The sequence below is a fragment of the Hordeum vulgare genome, chromosome 2H, assembly GCF_904849725.1.
Source record: "Hordeum vulgare subsp. vulgare chromosome 2H, MorexV3_pseudomolecules_assembly, whole genome shotgun sequence".
NCBI classification, from domain to species: Eukaryota; Viridiplantae; Streptophyta; class Magnoliopsida; order Poales; family Poaceae; genus Hordeum; species Hordeum vulgare.
This window is the reverse complement of record NC_058519.1, coordinates 596,945,361-596,969,323: the sequence shown is the minus strand read 5'-3', so window position 1 is coordinate 596,969,323 and position 23,963 is coordinate 596,945,361. Positions and strand designations below refer to the sequence as shown.

The following is a 23,963-nucleotide window of genomic DNA, read 5'->3' as shown; positions in this document are numbered from 1 at the left end:
GCAAAATAAGAGAGAAAATGCATAAGAATTGTACCGTGAAGTGAAATAACAGCCAAAGAAGCGATAAATATTAACATGAAAACATGATGCAAAATGGACATATCAGCCCGCACCAACCCGTTGTCGACAAGGGAAGAGCATTGAGCACGAGCTGGTCGTCCTTCTGGTTGTCGCCTCATGGCCTATGTGGGAAGGGGAGCTAGGGTAGTTGCATCGTCCGGTGAAAGTCGACCTTGCTTTGCAGGTACTCCCACGCCACATAGCCCTGCACGGGAAAAACCATGATGTGATATCCGGAGAGATGGTGGATCAAACCTCCCAAAATCAAAACAATGCAAGGGAAGAAAGAGAAGGGTTCGACTCTACCTGTGTTGTATGCTGTGGTCGGTCGCCATGTTGGCCATGGATGGTGGTGGTCGCCATGGTCTTGGCCTTGTTGCGTGCGTCAGGAAGAGGAACATAGAGCAAATCAAATGGTGAACTTGATGGTGCGTGGGGAAGAGGAAGAGGAAGGGGAGGGGATGAGGAGGGGAAGGGGAGATACCTTGAAGAGCAGCTCTGCTCCATGGCATTGGTGTGGATGGCATGAAGCAGGGAAACGCCGGCCTTCTCGTGAATCTTCTCGATTTGGCCCCCGCCATGGCCATGGCCTGCTGGATCTCGCCATGGTCGTGCGGATAGGTATAGGGCGCGAGGATGGCAGGTTTAACCGCGGTCGTGCCCCCCACGCCACCGGAGGCGAGCAAGAATACATCAGCGTGGTGGATCTTGTGGCAAGGAGGAAGGCACGGGCAGAGGGATCTGTTGATCTAGATCGGGAGAGAGAGGGAGGCGGCGGCTAGGGTTTGCGCAAGACAGAGGGAGAGGAGGGCTGTGGTGGGTTGGGTGGGGTTCGCATTTGAGGGAGAGGGGTTTGCTGTGGTGGGATGGATGGGAGGATGGATGAACGGATGGATGGCTAGATGGATGGGAGGATGGATGAACGGATGGATGGCTAGATGGATGGATGGCCGGATGTTTACCATGTGAGCGATCCATGTCACAACTCATTCCACCAATCAAACTTAAGCTTGTGCAATTTTCTTTTTGCTTTTTTGTTTCTCTTATACTTTTCACCCTCTTATTCAGGGTAAACATACAATATATTACCCTCTTACAATTTGTCAAAATTTACCAATATTATGCACATGTGTGTATCTTGGGATAACAAAAATGTTGATTTGGGGGGTTTCATTTTCTTTGCACAAAAAATTCATTTCCCATTTTTCGAGTGTCCAAAATGAGTTTTTTTGTGAAGGACCTACCATATATTTGTTGCAAAATTGGACCAGATCATTTTTATAGAATACTAGGCCATATTTAATTTACAAATGACCAAATGGTTGGGTGTAAAAATATTTGAGCCACCTCTCGTGAAAAATACAAATTTCCGTCGATTCAGTACGAAGCGGGTCAAATTTGAACTACAGCTCCCTCATAGTTTTCTCATGATTTTTTCCAAAAACAATTTATAGGTAGATAGGTATCTTTTTAATCAGAGAAACACCAAATTTTTTCAATATTCAACCACTAGCTAGGAACGGTCATGCCCACTGTTTTGACAGCATTTTGAAACGGACATGAAAAAATAAAAAAAATATCAAAAAATTGGAAAACCTTCGCATTGTGTCATTATATGTGACCAAGTTACCAGGAAAAATAATAAACTTGTAATACGGTAATTATTTTTAAAAAGTTTTCTCAAAAATGAGCTATCATGTGTGAAGATTCATGGCTTTCAAGCCAAATGATCAATCTTATGGCCACATTATGGCATAGTTCGTTCAAATGATCTAATATTGTGCACAACGATGCATATTAGAATGGCAAACAATGTTGCTTAAGGAAGTTTTCATTTTCCTTGTATGTAAAAATTCATTTTCCATTTTTCAAGTGCCCAAAATGAGTTTTTTGTGAAGGACCTACCATGTATTTGTTGCCAAATTGAAGCAAATCATTTTTTAAAATACTATGTCATATTTAATGTACAATTGACCAAATAGTTGGGTGTTAAAAGCTTTTATCCACCTCCCGTGAAAAAAACAAATTTCCGTCGATTCAGTAGGAAGCGGGTCAAATTTGAACTACAGCTCCCTCATAGTTTGCTCATGATTTTTTCCAAAAATAATTTCTAGGTAGATAGGTATCTATTTAATCAGATAAACACCAAAAGTTTTCCAATAATCAACCACTAGCTAGGAACGGTCATGCCCACCGTTTTGATCACATTTTGAAACGAGCATGAAAAATTAAAAAACATATCAAAAAATTGGAAAACCTTCACATTGTATCATTATATATGACCAAGTTACTAGGGAAAATACTAAACTTGTAATACGGTAATTATTTTTAAAAAACTGTTCTCAGAAATGAGCTATCATGTGTGAAGATTCATGGCTTTCAAGCCAAATGATCAATCTTATGGCCACATTCATGGCATAGTTTGTTCAAATGATCTAATATTGTGCAGAAGGGTGCATATTAGAATGGCAAACAATGTTTCTTAATGAATTTTCTTTTTTCCTTGTATGAAAAAATCATTTTCCATTTTTCAAGTGCCCAAATTGAGTTTTTTTGTGAAAGACCTACCGTATATTGGTTGCCAAATTGAATCAGATCATTTTCTAAAATACTATGTCATATTTAATGTACAATTGACCAAATAGTTGGGTGTTAAAAGCTTTTATCCACCTCTCGTGAAAAAGACAAATTTCTGTCGATTCAGCTGGAAGCGGGTTAAATTTGTACTGCAGCTGCATTATAGTTTGCTCTTTATTTTTCCAAAAAATCATTTATAGGAACATAAGTATCTATTTAATAAGAAATACGTGGTGTGGTGGCTTGACGTCGAGTTTTGGATGGTGGTCGAGGGTCCCAACTCCAGAGCGCGTAAACTAGCATGCCAGCCGCGTCGTCACCGCCTGACCGCGGCGTTGCCACGTGTTCTGGGTGGACTAGGCATGTCTGGTGGGTTGTACACTCCCTAGGTAGGTGTTAGGAAGAAGAATAAAATAGAATAATCTCATGAGGAGACTGAACTAAGCTCAAACATGAATTAGCACCCCAAGTGTTTGATTAGCGGTGCGGGAAATGCACATGGACAATGGGCCTAAGTTTTCGCTGGAGATGATCATCTACTAAGGAGACTCTTGTCAAATTTTTAGCTCAAATTGATGAACCTAGGTTGCATTTGCTTTGCAAAGTACCACACTATGCAGAAATGTGGATGTTGAAGCTGGGATCAAATGAATAAATTGATTGAGCTGGAATTTTGTGGATGATGTTAATTTGGGAATATGAAGGCACTGTAAAAAAATATACCATTTGGACATGCCAAGGTGACACTTCCTTCACAATGTGCCAATCTGGACATAAAATGGTAATTGAAACTGGGCTCACATAGATGATTAGATGGAGCTGCAATTTGGAGGAGGACGATAATTTGGGCACATTAAGGCTGTAAAAAATTCATAAAATTTGGATAAACAAAAATTATACTTCCTTCACAATTCTCTCTACTGAACAGAATATTGGGAAAAATATTGAGGGAAACTGGCTAAATTAAATGAGCTAAAATTTGGTGGAGTGTGGTCACATGGTCAGTTTCATGCCGTGGTAAATTTGCATCAACTATAAAGCAATATAAAATGTAGTTGCTTCACAAACTGAAAATATTACCAGAAACAAAGATTGGATGATGAGCTCACATGGAATGTTAGATGGGGCTCAAATTTTGTGGAGAGCTATGGTTTGGGCATATAGAAGATGCGGCAAAAATGCAACTCATTAGGATATTCCTAGCTAGTACTTCCTTCACAAAGCTGTTAGCTGAACACAAACTTTGGAAATTAGTTGAGAAAGATTTACTAGGCAAATGGATACGAAAGTTTTCATGAGGCAATGATTTGGATAGGCAAGAGTGCCCATTTTTTGAGGGCAATAAAAAAAATAGAAATAACACTTCCTTCACAAAGTGCTATTCTGAACCCAATAGGAAAATGAATATTGCTGAATTATTCTCAAACTATGGAAGGAAGGGCTTTCACATATTTGAGGAATATATGATCCAAAGTATTTATGAGAATTTTTTGAGAATTTTCGGAATGACAGAATAGTAGGTTGCTTCACAAACTAGGGAAAAAATTGACACATGGACATGTCACATAGGAAAAACTGATGATGTGGCACCTAGTCATAGCTATGACCATCTATATTGGTCGTAATTAGCTACAAATTAGGCAGCGGGCTAGGGCTATCCGCTTTACGACCATTTCCAGTAAGGAAGTTACGACCTTTCTGATGAAAATGGTCGTTAGTTTTTAGGGTTAGGACCCCTCCGGACATCTTACGACCAATTGGTCTCAAATAGTCATAGATTTACGACCAATTCTGTCAGCGTCATTGCCAGAAGGTCGCTAGTTGACATATTTCTGTAGTGATGGAGCGGCACGCGCCCGAGTTGCCCAAATAAGCATCGTTCTTGTATAAGAGGTGTCGGGACTGACATTGGCCGCCCTTGCATCGTGCAGGAGCTCAAAGGGTGATGGGCCCATGACCCCTACACGCTTAGGATTTAGGCCGGCGGGCTGGCCTCTCTGTTGAGCCTAGGTAGGGTTGCGACGTGTTGATGTTCTGAGGCCGGGCATGACCTAGGAGAGTGTGTCCGACCAAAGTTTATCAAGCGAGTTGGGTACTATGGTGCACCCCTGCGGGGATGAAAATTAACTATTCGAATAGCCGTGTCCACGGTTACAGGACAACTTGGGGTTGTGCCTCGATCTTATACAACCAACTGTTACTTGATTGGAATGTTTGCTCCGGGATTGCTTTCTCGTAGGGAGTCGAGGAAGAATCTCTAGACGTGATCTTAATTAATATTGCTGCAACAATATGACTATTTAATTGTGTTACTTGCTCTACTCTCGTCTATTGCTGCCAGACGCTGAAGATGCTAGTCTTCGACAGGACTAGTCCCCTCTCTCTATTCTCGCATTGCTGCAGTCAGTCCATATATAACCCCTTTCCTTTGATATTGATGCATACTTAGTATTAGTACTCACAGTTGCTTTGCTCCCCCTTTTCCACTTGATACGATTGTTGCGACCAGATGACGGAGCCCAGGAGATGGCGTATCCAGCCTACGACGTCTACTACCCCGACGGTGCCTACTAGTGCGTGGAGGCCGCTGACGACCAGGAGTAGTTTAGGAGGTTTCCATGCAGGAGGCCTCGCCTCGGTTGATCGTTTTATCTTTTGTGCTAGCCTTCTCCAAGCATCCCCTTGTTTTATGTGTGTAGTCAGATATTTGTTGCTTCCGCTGACTTGTGTGTTTTTCGAGCTTCTGTATTCTAACCCTCGAGGCACCTGGTTTGTAATATGAAGCTTGTCTGTTTTTATTTGTGTCTAGAGTTGTGTTGTTATATCTTTCCGTAAGTTCTTGAGCTTGGTCGTACGCATTTACGTGTATGATTAGCGTATGATCAAATCGGGTACACTTTTTTTCCAGGAAAGTTAGAGTACACTTCTTTGACAAGTGATGGGCCGGCCTGGCAAATATATCCATCCGGGCATGCACAAACACAAAGTTCAGTGTGGGGGGACTTCCATCGGCCCAAAGAGCAACATATTATTCTGCAAAGTTGTTACTACTACAAAGGGCCAAGGCCACAAACAAGCTAGATACTGCCCTTCTTCATAGGTGGGCGCAGAAGGAAGTGGCCTAGTGCCCATATGAGTTCGTGGTACTGCCGTTTGTCAAGTGCTCGAACTTTGCATTGCCTGACAGTATTTCCTCCACAGCTTTCTGAAAACAGAGCAACAAATCAGTGATATCCACACACCAACCAGAGAGCGTCGCTGATAGAAGTTCAAAGGAATCCATGGTAAGACCGTTGTACCTCGATACATGTCAAAATATACTGGACGTCACTATCTGAAATTTGGTAGTGAATGACAAGTCTGACGCTGCAAATTAAGGGAGTTCAAAATGGAGAAGTTAGTATGAAGCATACATCATACTACATATGAAATAAGGCCGAGTTTCGTTTCGATGCAGTCTGAAGTTCTAGAGAGGCCAATACATACAGGCATACGATGATTAGACTGAGCAGCTGAGCTTGATAATACTAATAAGCAGATAAAAGAAATGCAGTTGAGCAAACTGAATTGAACCTCTTGGAGGTTCCTGGCATCGCAAGCACATTGCGCCGTTCCAGGAGTTGACACAGTTTGTCAGATGTTATGCGTGGATCCGCGATATCGAAGAATACCTAGAGAATACACCACGGGAGTTTATGAGTATGACCTTCAAAGGCGACATATATTGGAAAATATCAGACTCAATTGATTGACTGGCAGGCTAACCATATTGGTCTCCACTGAAGTTAAATCAACTGTAAACTGTTTAATTTTCTTCAGCCCATCTGAACAATTGGACAAGGCAAGCAAATTCAGGGTTGTATGCCTTGTGATATAATTGGAAGAAGTGTGAATCCACAAGGAAAAGATCATATGAAACCTGCTAATACTTTAGCCTTCCTGTGGTCATCGGCAAGCTTGCCTACGTTGTCGCGAACTGCAACATAGGCAGCAGCACATAGAACTCCTACCTGCCTCATTCCACCACCTAGTGTCTTCCTCAGTATCCTAGCCTGAAAGTATTCTTCAGATTTCCGTTACATGTTCTCTTATAAGCAGCTTAAACTTAGTAGTAGCAGAGTATCCATCGTCACCTGGTCTATGAAGGCCTTAGAACCAACAATAACCGATCCAACAGGAGCACCCAAACCTTTCGATAGGCATACCGAAACTGAGTCGGCAGCTCTCACAAGCCTGTCAACAGGAACCCCAAGTGCCTGACACGACAACAGAACAGTGATGGAAAATGTCAGGAGAAGATATGAATACTTGGTACTTACTCATGCCGGTTTACTCGATCGCATACTACTTACCACGGACGCGTTAAAAATACGAGCTCCGTCGATATGAAGCTTTAAGCCATGGCTTTGAGCAACTTCACCAACCTTGTCGATGTATTCAGCTGACAGACACTTTCCACCAGATCTGCAGCAGCAACAATAAGAAGTGAAATATATATCAACCAGGTAAGCACTACCATCCCGGCCAGTAGCATCAGCAAAATGTATGAGAGCAACTCACTCACCTTCCATGCGTGTTCTCCAGGCAGATGAGCCTGGTGGTGGGATAATGCAGAGCCCCCGCCCCGACCCGATGCCTAATCGCAGCAACGATCCTGTCAATGTCCATGGTGCCGTCGGGATTGTTAACAACGGGCATGGAGTGGACGCCGCCGATGGTGGAGATGCCTCCGTTCTCGCACATGTGGATGTGGGAGCTGTCCCCGAGGATGACCTCGCTGCCCCTGGTGTCGCAGTGCGTGAGGACGGAGACGAGGTTGCCCATGGTGCCCGACGGCACGAACAGGGCGGCCTCCTTGCCCGTGATCCTGGCCATCTCCGCCTCGAAGCGCTGCGCGGTCGGGTCCGCGCCCAGGACGTCGTCGTCCACCTCCGCCGCGGCCATGGCGGCACGCATGGCCTCGGATGGCTTGGTGACCGTGTCCGAGCGGAGGTCCACCACCTTGGTCACCATCCTGCCTGCGTAGCCCGAGCTCACGCTTCAGCAGGAACACGTAGTGCTCTGCTAGCAGGTGCTTTTTACCTTGGAGGACAAATGCATTAATGCGAAATCTACATCTTGCGGTGGAATGGAAACTGGCCAACTAAAATGAGTAAACTAGCAGAATTCTTTCGTGAAGGCGTTGCAAGCTGTCATTTTTTACATCGCAATGGGTGAAAACTGAAACGAGGAAAGCCAAATAGGAGAAGTCATATCGCAGAGGACAAGATCACAATAGTGCCTTACCACAGTCGGTGGAGGACCCCAGGAAGGATACATACAACTCTACTGGTCCAACAACCGCAAACTTTAGCGCCTTTTGGGGGGCCATGCATGCATGGCACGCACTTCCTCGGAGCATTTAGAAAAGTGGCGAAAGGATAAGCACTCGGCGGCTCCAAGAGCAATGGATCCAAGAACAATGGATCGATGGAGGGTTGGAAGGGGAGGGGCAAATTAACATGGCACAACACACGTTTTATTGCAATCTAAACGTAGTACATACATGGTATACGAAACAAGGACGGGAAGAGACGAGGGCGCGCGTTCATCATATCGATTCGTAATGCAATAAAACTTTGTAAAAGAAGATGAAGAGGGGGATCTGAGGAACTGCGCACCAGAATCCGTGGATCAGATGGAGCCCCAGCCGAGGCGAATGGGAATGGGGGGCGCGGGTTGGGCCAGCGAAGATGAGTGGAGTGGAGAGAGACTTCGGTGGCGTCGCTGCCACTGCGGTGCGGGCTCGCGCTTTATAGAGGAGGAAGTGCTGGACGAGACGACATAGCACCATCCCAATATAGTTCCAAAAAAGGCCCCCCCAATGCCAATAACCCTTTAGTTTCTTCCCCGGCCAAATAATATTATTTCAGGCATCTCTAACGGTAATCCGTAAATTTTCTTACACGTCCGTTCACGGACAAATGGATCAGTCCACTGACACGAATACGGGATCAGTCCACTGACACGAATACGGGACGACGACATTCAACGCTAGCCGCATACATTTTGACGACAACTCGAACTAATCGGACGAAATTCATGCAAACATGGCCGGATTTCATACAAACACGACGGATTTTATTACATTTTGAACACATTTGGGATAGCCTAAAGATGAAACCCATAAAATCTTGAAATCAACTCATGATTCTCGCATGTGGATAGCTAATTTTCCTGCACCTATGTCAATGGCTAGTTCTTTCGTGATATTCGAGTCCTTCTGATCTCTCTCTTTCTCTCTCTTTACGAACTCCTTACATGTCAAGTTTAGTCTATCGTGATCTCTCGTTTTTTAAGGAGGAACATCCTTGGCCTCTTCATCTGGACGATGCATGAAATTATTTATTAATTATTCACAAAGACCTTACAAAGCAATACATCGGTAAGTATGAAGCCACCATCTTAGCAACATTTGTCACTACTCCTATCTGTTGGGGAACGTCGCATGGGAAACAAAAAATTTCCTACGCGCACGAAGACCTATCATGGTGATGTCCATCTACGAGAGGGGATATTCGATCTACGTACCCTTGTAGATCGCACAGCAGAAGCGTTAAGAAACGCGGTTGATGTAGTGGAACGTCCTCACGTCCCTCGATCCGCCCCGCGAACCGTCCCGCGATCCATCCCACGATCTAGTGCCGAACGGACGGCACCTCCGCGTTCAGCACACGTACAGCTCGACGATGATCTCTACCTTCTTGATCCAGCAAGAGAGACGGAGAGGTAGATGAGTTCTCCGGCAGCGTGACGGCGCTTCGGAGGTTGGTGGTGATCTAATCTCAGCAGGGCTCCGCCCGAGCTCCGCAGAAACGCGATCTAGAGGTAAAACCGTGGAGATATGTGGTCGGGCTGCCGTGGCAAAGTTGTCTTAAATCAGCCCTAAAACCTCCATATATATAGGTGGGAGAGGGGGGGCCTTGCCTTGGGGCTCAAGGAGCCCCAAGGGGGTCGGCCGAGCCAAGGGGGGGGAGTCCTCCCCTTCCAAACCGAATCCAACTAGGTTTGGAAGGAGGAGTCCTTCCCCTTTTTCCCACCTCCTCTTTTTTTTCTCTTTGATTTTCTTCCTATGGCGCATAGGGCCTTCTTGGGCTGTCCCACCAGCCCACTAAGGGCTGGTGCACCACCCCCAAGACCTATGGGCTTCCCCGGGGTGGGTTGCCCCCTCCCGGTGAACACCCGGAACCCATTCGTCATTCCCGGTACATTCCCGGTAACTCCGAAAACCTTCCGGTAATCAAATGAGGTCATCCTATATATCAATCTTCGTTTCCGGACCATTCCGGAAACCCTCGTGACGTCTGTGATCTCATCCGGGACTCCGAACAACATTCGGTAACCAACCATATAACTCAAATACGCATAAAACAACCTCGAACCTTAAGTGTGCAGACCCTGCGGGTTCGAGAACTATGCACACATGACCCGAGTGACTCCTCGGTCAATATCCAATAGCGGGACCTGGATGCCCATATTGGATCCCACATATTCTACGAAGATCTTATCGTTTGAACCTCAGTGCCAAGGATTCATATAATCCCGTATGTCATTCCCTTTGTCCTTCGGTATGTTACTTGCCCGAGATTCGATCGTCAGTATCCGCATACCTATTTCAACCTCGTTTACCGGCAAGTCTCTTTACTCGTTCCGTAATACAAGATCCCGCAACTTACACTAAGTCACATTGCTTGCAAGGCTTGTGTGTGATGTTGTATTACCGAGTGGGCCCCGAGATACCTCTCCGTCACACGGAGTGACAAATCCCAGTCTCGATCCATACTAACTCAACGAACACCTTCGGAGATACCTGTAGAGCATCTTTATAGTCACCCAGTTACGTTGCGACGTTTGATACACACAAAGCATTCCTCCGGTGTCAGTGAGTTATATGATCTCATGGTCATAGGAACAAATACTTGACACGCAGAAAACAGTAGCAACAACACCTTGTTCATAATCAGAAGACCCTGACTATCTTTGATCAACTGGCTAGCCAACTAGTGGCTTGCTAGGGACAGTGTTTTGTCTATGTATCCACACATGTATATAAGTCTTTATTCAATACAATTATAGCATGGATAATAAACGATTATCTTGATACAGGAATTATAATAATAACTATATTTATTATTGCCTCTAGGGCATAATTCCAACAGTCTCCCACTTGCACTAGAGTCAATAATCAAGCCCTCACATCATCATGCGAATTATTGTAATAAATCTAACACCCATACAGTTCTGGTGTTTATCATTCAGATCCGTGTGCCCTTTGCCCGTGGAAGAGGCTTAGTCAGTGGGTCTGCTACATTCAGATCCGTGTGCACTTTGCATATATTTACGTCCTCCCCTTCGACGTAGTCTTGGATGAGGTTGAAGCGTCGTTTGATGTGTCTGGTCTTCTTGTGAAACCGTGGTTCCTCTGCTAAGGCAATGGCACCCGTGTTGTCACAGAACAAGGTTATTGGATTCAGTGCGCTTGGCACCACTCCAAGATCCGTCATGACCTGCTTCATCCAGACACTCTCCTTAGCCGCCTCCGAGGCAGCCATGTACTCCGCTTCACATGTAGAATCTGCTACGACGCTTTGCTTGGAACTGCACCAGCTTACCGCACCCCCATTAAGAATAAATACGTATCCGGTCTGCGACTTAGAGTCCTCCGGATCTGTCTCAAAGCTTGCATCGACGTAACCCTTTACGGCGAGCTCTTCGTCACCTCCATACACGAGAAACATCTCCTTAGTCCTTTTCAGGTACTTCAGGATATTCTTGACCGCCGTCCAGTGATCCACTCCTGGATTACTCTCGAACCTGCCTGCCATACTTATGGCCAGGCTAACGTCCGGTCTAGTGCACAACATTGCATACATGATAGAACCTATGGCTGAAGCATAGGGGACGGTGCTCATATGCTCTCTATCCTCATCAGTTGCTGGGCACTGAGTCTTACTCAATCTCGTACCTTGTAAAACTGGCAAGAACCCTTTGTTGGACTGTTCCATTTTGAACCTCTTCAAAACTTTATCAAGGTATGTGCTTTGTGAAAGTCCTATCAGGCGTTTTGATCTATCCCTGTAGATCTTAATGCCTAGAATGTAAGCAGCTTCTCCTAGGTCCTTCATAGAGAAACTTTTATTCAAGTAATCCTTTATGCTCTCCAAAAACTCTACGTTGTTTCCAATCAGCAATATGTCATCCACATATAATATTAGAAACGCCACAGAGCTCCCACTCACTTTCTTGTAAATACAAGATTCTCCAACCACTTGTATAAACCCAAATGCTTTGATCACCTCATCGAAGCGTTTGTTCCAACTCCGAGATGCTTGCACCAGTCCATAAATGGATCGCTGGAGCTTGCACACCTTGTTAGCATTCTTAGGATCGACAAAACCTTCGGGTTGCATCATATACAACTCTTCCTTAAGGAAACCGTTAAGGAACGCCGTTTTGATATCCATCTGCCAGATTTCATAATCGAAAAATGCAACTATTGCTAACATGATTCTGACGGACTTAAGCATCGCTACGGGTGAGAATGTCTCATCGTAGTCAACTCCTTGAACTTGTGAAAAACCCTTTGCCACAAGTCGAGCTTTATAAACGGTCACATTGCCGTCAGCGTCCGTCTTCTTCTTAAAGATCCATTTGTTCTGAATAGCCTTGCGGCCCTCAGGTAGTATTTCCAAAGTCCACATTTTGTTTTCATACATGGATCCTATCTCGGACATCATGGCCTCCAGCCATTTGTTGGAATCTGGGCCCACCATTGCTTCTTCATAATTTGCAGGTTCATTGTTGTCTAACAACATGATTGACAAAACGGGATTACCGTACCACTCTGGAGCAGCACGTGGTCTCGTCGACCTGCGTGGTTCGATAGGAATTTGAACCGGAGTTTCATGATCATCATCATTAACTTCCTCCTCAACCGGCGTCGCAACGACAGAGGTTTCCCCTTGCCCTGCGCCACCATCTAGAGGGATGAGAGGTTCGACAACCTCATCAAGTTCTATCTTCCTCCCACTCAATTCTCTCGAGAGAAACTCCTTCTCGAGAAAAGCTCCGTTTTTAGCAACAAACACTTTGCCCTCGGATTTGAGATAGAAGGTGTACCCAACTGTCTCTTTTGGGTAACCTATGAAGATGCACTTTTCCGCTTTGGGTTTCAGCTTTTCAGGCTGAAGCTTTTTGACATAAGCATCACATCCCCAAACTTTAAGAAATGACAACTTTGGCCTTTTGCCATACCACAGTTCGTATGGTGTCGTCTCAACGGATTTTGATGGTGCCCTATTTAAAGTGAATGCAACTGTGTCTAATGCATAACCCCAAAACGATAACGGCAAATCGGTAAGAGACATCATAGATCGCACCATCTCTAATAAAGTACGATTACGACGTTCGGACACACCATTACGCTGTGGTGTTCCAGGCGGTGTCAACTGTGAAACAATTCCACATTGTCTTAAGTGAGCACCAAACTCGAAACTCAGATATTCACCCCCACGATCAGACCGTCGGAACTTGATCTTCTTGTTACGATGATTTTCAACTTCACTCTGAAATTGCTTGAACTTTTCAAATGTTTCAGACTTGTGCTTCATTAAGTAGACATAACCATATCTACTCAAATCGTCAGTGAAGGTGAGAAAATAACGTTATCCGCCGCGTGCCTCTACGCTCATCGGACCGCACACATCGGTATGTATGATTTCCAACAAGTCACTGGCACGCTCCATTGTTCCGGAGAACGGAGTTTTAGTCATCTTGCCCATGAGGCATGGTTCACACGTGTCAAGTGAATCAAAGTCAAGTGACTCCAAAAGTCCATCGGCATGGAGTTTCTTCATGCGTTTTACACCAATATGACCTAAGCGGCAGTGCCACAAAAATATGGCGCTATCATTGTTAACTCTAACTCTTTTGGTCTCAATGTTATGTATATGTGTATCACTATCAAGATTCAATATGAACAATCCTCTCACATTGGGTGCATGACCATAAAAGATGTTACTCATAGAAATAGAACAACCATTATTCTCTGACTTAAAAGAGTAACCGTCTCGCAATAAACAAGATCCAGATATAATGTTCATGCTCAACGCATGCACTAAATAACAATTATTCAAGTTCATAACTAATCCTGATGGTAACTGAAGTGAAGCTGTGCCGACTGCGATTGCATCAACCTTGGAACCATTTCCTACGCGCATCGTCACTTCATCTTTCGCCAACCTTCGTCTATTCCGCAGTTCCTGTTTCGAGTTGCAAATATGAGCAACAGAACCGGTATCGAATACCCAGGCACTACTACGAGAGCCGGTTAAGTACACATCAATAACATGTATATCAAATATACCTTATTTTTCTTTGGCCACCTTCTTATCAGCCAGATACTTGGGGCAGTTGCGCTTCCACTGACCCATACCCTTGCAATAGTAGCACTCTGTTTTAGGCTTAGGTCCAGCTTTGGTTTCTTCGTCGGATTGGCAACAGGCTTGCCGCTCTTCTTTGAATTACCCTTCTTGCCTTTGCCGTTTATCTTGAAACTAGTAGTCTTATTCACCATCAACACTTGATGCTCTTTACGGAGCTCAGACTCTACGACTTTCAGCATCGCAAACAACTCGCCGAGTGACTTGTTCATCCCTTGCATGTTGTAGTTCAACACAAAGCCCTTATAGCTTGGCGGCAGTGATTGAAGGATTCTGTCAGTGGTATCCTCTTGCGGGAGTTCAATCCCCAGCTCAGCTAGACGGTTTGAGTACCCAGACATTTTGAGCACATGTTCACTGACAGACGAATTCTCCTCCATCTTGCAAGCATAGAATTTATCGGAGGTCTCATACCTCTCAATCCGTGCATTCTCCTGAAAGATAAACTTCAACTCCTGGAACATCTCATATGCTCCATGACGCTCAAAGCGACGTTGAAGTCCCGGTTGTAAGCCATACAAGACTGCACATTGAACTACTGAGTAGTCCTCCTTACGTGTTAACCAAGCGTTCTTAACATCCTGGTCAGCCATAGCGGGTGGTTCATCTCCTAGCGCAGCATTAAGGACATAATCCTTCTTCCCAGCTTGTAAGATTAGCTTAAGATTACGAGCCCAGTCTACAAAGTTGCTTCCATCATCTTTCAACTTAGCTTTCTCTAGGAACGTATTAAAATTCAGGGTGACTGTCGCGTGAGCCATGATCTACAACACAAATATATTCAAAGTGGACTTAGACTATGTTCAAGATAATTAGAGTTTAACTTAATCAATTTACTTGCTAAACTCCCACTCAAAAAGTACATCTCTCTAGTCATTTGAGTGGTTCATGACCCACTTACACTAGCTCAAGTCCGATCATCACGTGAGTTGAGTATAGTTTCAGTGGTAAGCATCCCTATGCTAATCATATCATCTATATGATTCATGATCGACCTTTCGGTCTCATGTGTTCCGAGGCCATGTCTACACATGCTAGGCTCGTCAAGCTTAACCCGAGTGTTCCGCGTGTGCAACTGTTTTGCACCCGTTGTATGTGAACGTTGAGTCTATCACACCCGATCATCACGTGGTGTCTCGAAACGACGAACTGTAGCAACGGTGCACAGTCGGGGAGAACACAATTTCGTCTTGAAATTTTAGTGAGAGATCACCTCATAATGCTACCGTCGTTCTAAGCCAAATAAGGTGCATAAAAGGATTAACATCACATGCAATTCATAAGTGACATGATATGGCCATCATCACGTGCTCCTTGATCTCCATCACCAAAGCACCGGCACGATCTTCTTGTCACCGGCGCCACACCATGATCTCCATCAACGTGTCGCCATCGGGGTTGTCGTGCTACTCATGCTATTACTACTAAAGCTACATCCTAGCAAAATAGTAAACGCATCTGCAAGCACAAACGTTAGTTTAAAGACAACCCTATGGCTCCTGCCGGTTGCCGTACCATCGACGTGCAAGTCGATATGATCTATTACAACATGATCATCTCATACATCCAATATATCGCATCACATCGTTGGCCATATCACATCACAAGCATACCCTGCAAAAACAAGTTAGACGTCCTCTAATTTTGTTGTTGCATGTTTTACGTGGTGACCATGGGTATCTAGTAGGATCGCATCTTACTTATGCAAACACCACAACGGAGATATATGAATTGCTATTTAACCTTATACAAGGACCTCCTCGGTCAAATCCGATTCAACTAAAGTTGGAGAAACTGACACTTGCCAGTCATCTTTGAGCAACGGGGTTACTCGTAGCGATGAAACCAGTCTCTCGTAAGCGTACGAGTAATGTCGGTCCAAGCCGCTTCAATCCAACAATACTGCGGAATCAAAGAAAAGACTAAGGAGGGCAGAAAAACGCATGGGAAACAAAAAATTTCCTACGCGCACGAAGACCTATCGTGGTGATGTCCATCTACGAGAGGGGATATTCGATCTACGTACCCTTGTAGATCGCACAGCAGAAGCGTTAAGAAACGCGGTTGATGTAGTGGAACGTCCTCACGTCCCTCGATCCGCCCCGCGAACCGTCCCGTGATCCGTCCCACGATCTAGTGCCGAACGGACGGCACCTCCGCGTTCAGCACACGTACAGCTCGACGATGATCTCGGCCTTATTGATCCAGCAAGAGAGACGGAGAGGTAGATGAGTTCTCCGGCAGCGTGACGGTGCTCCGGAGGTTGGTGGTGATCTAATCTCAGCAGAGCTCCGCAGAAACGCGATCTAGAGGTAAAACTGTGGAGGTATGTGGTCGGGCTGCCGTGGCAAAGTTGTCTCAAATCAGCCCTAAAACCTCCGTATATATAGCTGGGAGAGGGAGGCCTAGCCTTGGGGCTCAAGGAGCCACAAGGGGGTCGGCCGAGCCAAGGGGGGGAGTCCTCCCCTTCCAAACCGAATCCAACTAGGTTTGGAAGGAGTCCTTCCCCTTTTTCCCACCTCCTCTTTTTTTTCTCTTTGATTTTCTTCCTATGGCGCATAGGGCCTTCTTGGGCTGTCCCACCAGCCCACTAAGGTCTGGTGCACCACCCCCAAGGCCTATGGGCTTCCCCGGGGTGGGTTGCCCCCTCCCGGTGAACACCCGGAACCCATTCGTCATGCCCGGTACATTCCCGGTAACTCCGAAAACCTTCCGGTAATCAAATGAGGTCATCCTATATATCAATCTTCGTTTCCGGACCATTCCGGAAACTCTCGTGACGTCTGTGATCTCATCCGGGACTCCGAAAAACATTCGGTAACCAACCATATAACTCAAATACGCATAAAACAACGTCGAACTTTAAGTGTGCAGACCCTGCGGGTTCGAGAACTATGCAGACATGACCCGAGTGACTCCTCGGTCAATATCCAATAGCGGGACCTGGATGCCCATATTGGATCCCACATATTCTACGAAGATCTTATCGTTTGAACCTCAGTGCCAAGGATTCATATAATCCCGTATGTCATTCCCTTTGTCCTTCGGTATGTTACTTGCCCGAGATTCGATCGTCAGTATCCGCATACCTATTTCAACCTCGTTTACCGGCAAGTCTCTTTACTCGTTCCGTAATACAAGATCCCGCAATTTACACTAAGTCCCATTGCTTGCAAGGCTTGTGTGTGATGTTGTATTACCGAGTGGGCCCCGAGATACCTCTCTGTCACACGGAGTGACAAATCCCAGTCTCGATCCATACTAACTCATCGAACACCTTCGGAGATACCTGTACAACATCTTTATAGTCACCCAGTTACGTTGCGACGTTTGATACACACAAAGCATTCCTCCGGTGTCAGTGAGTTGTATGATCTCATGGTCATAGGAACAAATACTTGACACGCAGAAAACAGTAGCGACAAAATGACACGATTAACATGCTACGTCTATTAGTTTGGGTCTAGTCCATCGCGTGATTCTCCTAATGACGTGATCCAGTTATCAAGCAACAACACCTTGTTCATAATCAGAAGACACTGACTATCTTTGATCAACTGGCTAGCCAACTAGAGGCTTGCTAGGGACAGTGTTTTGTCTATGTATCCACACATGTATATAAGTCTTTATTCAATACAATTATAGCATGCATAATAAACGATTATCTTGATACAGGAATTATAATAATAACTATATTTATTATTGCCTCTAGGGCATAATTCCAACACTATCCACTTGATGAAGGGGTGCCTATTGTGCGAGCTGAATACCAAACATACATCGCACCAAGGGCTAACATCTAAAGCCAGAGGCCCCAACCAACCCAATGCTCGATCTAGAACACACACTCATCCGGCACGCTCTTAGAGACCCCTGCCGCCATCTTCAACCAATCCATCTTCAGAACAAGTCCCGACACATCGAGATTGCGAGGTCTGTCATTGACACCACCATGGCGCCAGACAACGCCACCTTCCTACGCGCGTCCATCATTATATATCCGTCGTCGAGACCGTGCCGCGCCACGCCACCGACACTCCACATCCTCGATGCATGACATGAGACGTCGCTCCGTCGCCAAAACTGTCCACTGGTCCTTCGAGCCAATGCACACCTCCTAGAATGACGCCCCAAGGAGGGAACGACACACAAGAACGCCATCATCATCTGATTATCTGATGAAGGATTTCCCCCGAAGGTATCGGGAGGAATTGTGAGATTCACCTCGATATGCCTTCATGAACGAAACGATGCTAAGGGTGTCACCATCACCGGCTCCGGCCACTGACCGAAGACCAGGTTTCACCCGGATCTGTCCCAAGAACATCCAACCGACAACCTGTGCACCAGCCGGGCCGCCTACAAAGAACGAGATCTGACCGCCTAGATCCGGCGACCATCCATAGAAACATTGCCATCATGGGAGCCCTAGCAAACCGTCCACTGCCTATGTGTGCCACCACTAGAGACTGGGAGGAGGGCTGCCACCCCACCACGTCAAACCGCGAGAGCCACCGAAAGGAAACCCACACGCTCATCATCGTCTTTGATCCGAACCATTCCAGAGACAAAGTCACGGGATCGTCGAAGCAGGTCCGCCTTGGACAGGGAAATCAACACGACATGCCGCTGCAACAAGTGCGAGCTTCCATTGCCGCCACCTTCCTGTTGGAATTATGCCCTAGAGGCAATAATAAATATAGTTATTATTATAATTCCTCTATCAAGATAATCGTTTATTATCCATGCTATAATTGTATTGAATGAAGACTCATTTACATGTGTGGGTACATAGACAAAACACTGTCCCTAGCAAGCCTCTAGTTGGCTAGCCAGTTGATCAAAGATAGTCAGTGTCTTCTGATTATGAACAAGGTGTTGTTGCTTGATAACTGGATCACGTCATTAGGAGAATTACGTGATGGACTAGACCCAAACTAATAGACGTAGCATGTTGACCGTGTCATTTTGTTGCTACTGTTTTATGCGTGTCAAGTATTTGTTCCTATGACCATGAGATCATATAACTCACTAGCACCGGAGGAATACTTTGTGTGTATCGAACATTGCAACGTAACTGGGTGACTATAAAGATGCTCTACAGGTATCTCCGAAGGTGTCCGTTGAGTTAGTATGGATCGAGACTGAGATTTGTCACTCCGTGTGACGGAGAGGTATCTCGGGGCCCACTCGGTAATACAACATCACACACAAGCCTTGCAAGCAATGTGACTTAGTGTAAGTTGCGGGATCTTGTATTACGGAACGAGTAAAGAGACTTGCCGGTAAACGAGATTGAAATAGGTATACTGATACTGACGATCGAATCTCGGGCAAGTAACATACCGAAGGACAAAGGGAATGACATACGGGATTATATGAATCCTTGGCACTGAGGTTCGAACGTTAAGATCTTCGTAGTATATGTAGGATCCAATATGGGCATCCAGGTCCCGCTATTGGATATTGACCGAGGAGTCTCTCGGGTCATGTCTACATAGTTCTCGAACCCGCAGGGTCTGCACACTTAAGGTTCGACGTTGTTTTATGCGTATTTGAGTTATATGGTTGGTTACCGAATGTTGTTCGGAGTCCCGGATGAGATCACAGATGTCACGAGGGTTTCCGGAATGGTCCGGAAACGAAGATTGATATATAGGATGACCTCATTTGATTACCGGAAGGTTTTCGGAGTTACCGGGAATGACGAATGGGTTCCGGATGTTCACCGGGGGGGGGGGGGCAACACACCCCGGGGAAGCTCATAGGCCTTAGGGGTGGTGCACCAGCCCTTAGTGGGCTGGTGGGACAGCCCAAGAAAGCCCTATGCGCGATAGGAAGAAAAATCAAAGAGAAAAAAAAAGGGGAGGTGGGAAAAGGGGGAAGGACTCCTCCTTCCAAACCTAGTTGGACTCGGTTTGGAAGGGGAGGGCTGCCCCCCTTGGCTCGGCCGAAGCCCTTAGGGGTCCTTGGAACCCAAGGCAAGGCTCCCCCTCTTCCCCCTATATATACGGAGGTTTTAGGGCTGATTTAACACAACTTTGCCACGGCAGCCCGACCACATATCTCCACGGTTTTACCTCTAGATCGCGTTTCAGCGGAGCTCGGGCGGAGCCCTGCTGAGACGAGATCATCACCAACCTCCGGAGCGCCGTCACGCTGCCAGAGAACTCTTCTACCTCTCCGTCTCTCTTGCTAGATCAAGAAGGCCGAGATCATCGTCGAGCTGTACGTGTGCTGAACGCGGAGGTGCCGTCTGTTCGGCACTAGATCGTGGGACTGATCGCGGGACGGTTCGCGGGGCGGATCGAGGGACGTGAGGACGTTCCACTACATCAACCGCGTTCACTAACGCTTCTGCTGTACGGTCTACAAGGGTACGTAGATCACACATCCCCTCTCGTAGATGGACATCAGCATGATAGGTCTTCGTGCGCGTAGGAAAATTTTTGTTTCCCATGCGACGTTCCCCAACAGTGGCATCATGAGCTAGGTTCATGCGTAGATGTCTTCTCGAGTAGAACACTAAAGTTTTTGTGGGCGGTGATGTGCGTTTTTCTGCGCTCCTTAGTCTTTTCTTGATTTCGCGGTATTGTTGGATCGAAGCGGCTCGGACCGACATTACTCGTACGCTTACGAGAGACTGGTTTCATCGCTACGAGTAACTCCGTTGCTCAAAGATGACTGGCGGGTGTCAGTTTCTCCAACTTTAGTTGAATCGGATTTGACCGAGGAGGTCCTTGGATGAGGTTAAATAGCAACTCATATATCTCTGTTGTGGTGTTTGCGTAAGTAAGATGCGATCCTACTAGATGCCCATGGTCACCACGTAAAACATGCAACAACAAAATTAGAGGACGTCTAACTTGTTTTTGCAGGGTATGCTTGTGATGTGATATGGCCAACGATGTGATGTGATATATTGGATGTATGAGATGATCAAGTTGTAATAGATAATATCGACTTGCACGTCGATGGTACGGCAACCGGCAAGAGCCATAGGGTTGTCTTTATACTAATGTTTGTGCTTGCAGATGCGTTTACTATTTAGCTAGGATGTAGCTTTAGTAGTAATAGCATGAGTAGCACGACAACCCCGATGGCGAAACGTTGATGGAGATCATGGTGTGGCGCCGGTGACAAGAAGATCGTGCCGGTGCTTTGGTGATGGAGATCAAGGAGCACGTGATGATGGCCATATCATGTCACTTATGAATTGCATGTGATGTTAATCCTTTTATGCACCTTATTTTGCTTAGAACGACGGTAGCATTATGAGGTGATCTATCACTAAAATTTCAAGACGAAATTGTGTTCTCCCCGACTGTGCACCGTTGCTACAGTTCGTCGTTTCGAGACACCACGTGATGATCGGGTGTGATAGACTCAACGTTCACATACAACGGGTGAAAAACAGTTGCGCACGCGGAACACTCGGGTTAAGCTTGACGAGCCTAGCATGTGCAGACATGGCCTCGGAACACATGAGACCGAAAGGTCGATCATGAATCATATAGATGATATGATTAGCATGGGGATGCTTACCACTGAAACTATGCTCAACTCACGTGATGATCGGACTTGAGCTAGTGTAAGTGGATCATGAACCACTCAAATGACTAGAGAGATGTACTTTTTGAGTGGGAGTTTAGCGAGTAATTTGATTAAGTTAAACTCTAATTATCTTGAACATAGTCTAAGTCCACTTTGAATATATTTGTGTTGTAGATCATGGCTCACGCGACAGTCACCCTGAATTTTAATACGTTCCTAGAGAAAGCTAAGTTGAAAGATGATGGAAGCAACTTTGTAGACTGGGCTCGTAATCTTAAGCTAATCTTACAAGCTGGGAAGAAGGATTATGTCCTTAATGCTGCGCTAGGAGATGAACCACCCGCTACGGCTGATCAGGATGTTAAGAACGCTTGGTTAGCACGTAAGGAGGACTACTCAGTAGTTCAATGTGCAGTCTTGTATGGCTTAGAACCGGGACTTCAACGTCGCTTTGAGCGTCATGGAGCATTTGAGATGTTCCAGGAGTTGAAATTTATCTTTCAGAAGAACACCCGGATCAAGAGGTATGAGACCTCCGATAAATTCTATGCTTGCAAGATGGAGGAGAACTCGTCTGTCAGTGAACATGTGCTCAAAATGTTTGGGTACTCAAACCGTCTAGCTGAGCTGGGGATTGAACTCCCGCAAGAGGCTATCACTGACAGAATCCTTCAATCACTGCCGCCAAGCTATAAAGGCTTTGTGTTGAACTACAACATGCAAGGGATGAACAAGTCTCCCGGCGAGTTGTTTGCGATGCTGAAAGTCGCAGAGTCTGAACTCCGTAAAGAGCATCAAGTGTTGATGGTGAATAAGACCACTAGTTTCAAGAGAAATAGCAAAGTCAAGAAGGGTAATTCAAAGAAGAGCGGCAAGCCTGTTGCCAATCCGACGAAGAAACCCAAAGCTGGACCTAAGCCTGAAACAGAGTGTTACTATTGCAAGGGTATGGGTCACTAGAAGCGCAATTGCCCCAAGTATCTGGCTGGTAAGAAGGCGGCCAAAGAAAAATCAGGTATATTTGATATACATGTTATTGAGGTGTACTCAACCGGCTCTCGTAGTAGTGCCTGGGTATTCGATACCGGTTCTGTTGCTCATATTTGCAACTCGAAACAGGAACTGCATAATAGACGAAGGTTGGCGAAAGATGAAGTGACGATGCGCGTAGGAAATTGTTCCAAGGTTGATGCAATCGCCATCGGCACAGTTTCACTTCAGTTACCATCAGGATTAGTTATGAACTTGAATCATTGTTATTTAGTGCCTGCGTTGAGCATGAACATTATATCTCGATCTTCTTTATTGCGAGACGGTTACTCTTTTAAGTCAGAGAATAATGGTTGTTCTATTTCTATGAGTAACATCTTTTATGGTCATGCACCCAATGTGAGAGGATTTTTCATATTGAATCTTGATAGTGATACACACATACATAACATTGAGACCAAAAGAGTTAGAGTTAACAATGATAGCGCCATATGTTTGTGGCACTGCTGCTTAGGTCATATTGGTGTAAAGCGCATGAAGAAACTCCATGCCGATGGACTTTTGGAGACACTTGACTTTGATTCACTTGACACGTGCGAACCATGCCTCATGGGCAAGATGACTAAAACTCCGTTCTCCGGAACAATGGAGCGTGCAAGTGACTTGTTGGAAATCATACATACCGATGTGTGTGGTCCGATGAGCGTAGAGGCACGCGACGGATATCGTTATTTTCTCACCTTCACTGACGATTTGAGTAGATGTGGTTATGTCTACTTAATGAAGCACAAGTCTGAAACATTTGAAAAGTTCAAGCAATTTCAGAGTGAAGTTGAAAATCATCGTAACAAGAAGATCAAGTTCCTGCGGTCTAATCGTGGGGGTGAATATCTGAGTTTCGAGTTTGGTGCTCACTTAAGACAATGTGGAATTGTTTCACAGTTGACACCGCCTGGAACACCACAGCGTAATGGTGTGTCCGAACGTCGTAATCGTACTTTATTAGAGATGGTGCGATCTATGATGTCTCTTACCGATTTGCCATTATCGTTTTGGGGTTATGCATTAGAAACAGCTGCATTCACTTTAAATAGGGCACCATCAAAATCCGTTGAGACGACACCATACGAACTGTGGTATGGCAAAAAGCCAAAGTTGTCGTTTCTTAAAGTTTGGGGATGTGATGCTTATGTCAAAAAGCTTCAGCCTGAAAAGCTGGAACCAAAGCGGAAAAGTGCATCTTCATAGGTTACCCAAAAGAGACAGTTGGATACACCTTCTATCTCAAATCTGAGGGCAAAG

General features: G+C 45.5%; 1 protein-coding gene across 1 annotated transcript; it reads right to left on the bottom strand.

Annotated features, from left to right (window-relative positions):
- Positions 1-5,629: 5,629 nt before the first annotated feature.
- On the bottom strand, positions 5,630-8,442 carry LOC123430695 (probable low-specificity L-threonine aldolase 2). The gene is made up of 9 exons (XM_045114542.1): positions 8,298-8,442; positions 7,202-7,719; positions 6,990-7,101; positions 6,771-6,893; positions 6,557-6,689; positions 6,403-6,461; positions 6,211-6,308; positions 5,937-6,003; positions 5,630-5,842 (listed from the first exon to the last, which is right to left on the bottom strand). The coding sequence occupies exons 2-9, from the start codon at positions 7,648-7,650 to the stop codon at positions 5,759-5,761; spliced, it is 1,125 nt and encodes a 374-aa protein (XP_044970477.1). The 5' UTR covers positions 7,651-7,719; positions 8,298-8,442; the 3' UTR covers positions 5,630-5,758.
- Positions 8,443-23,963: the final 15,521 nt, after the last annotated feature.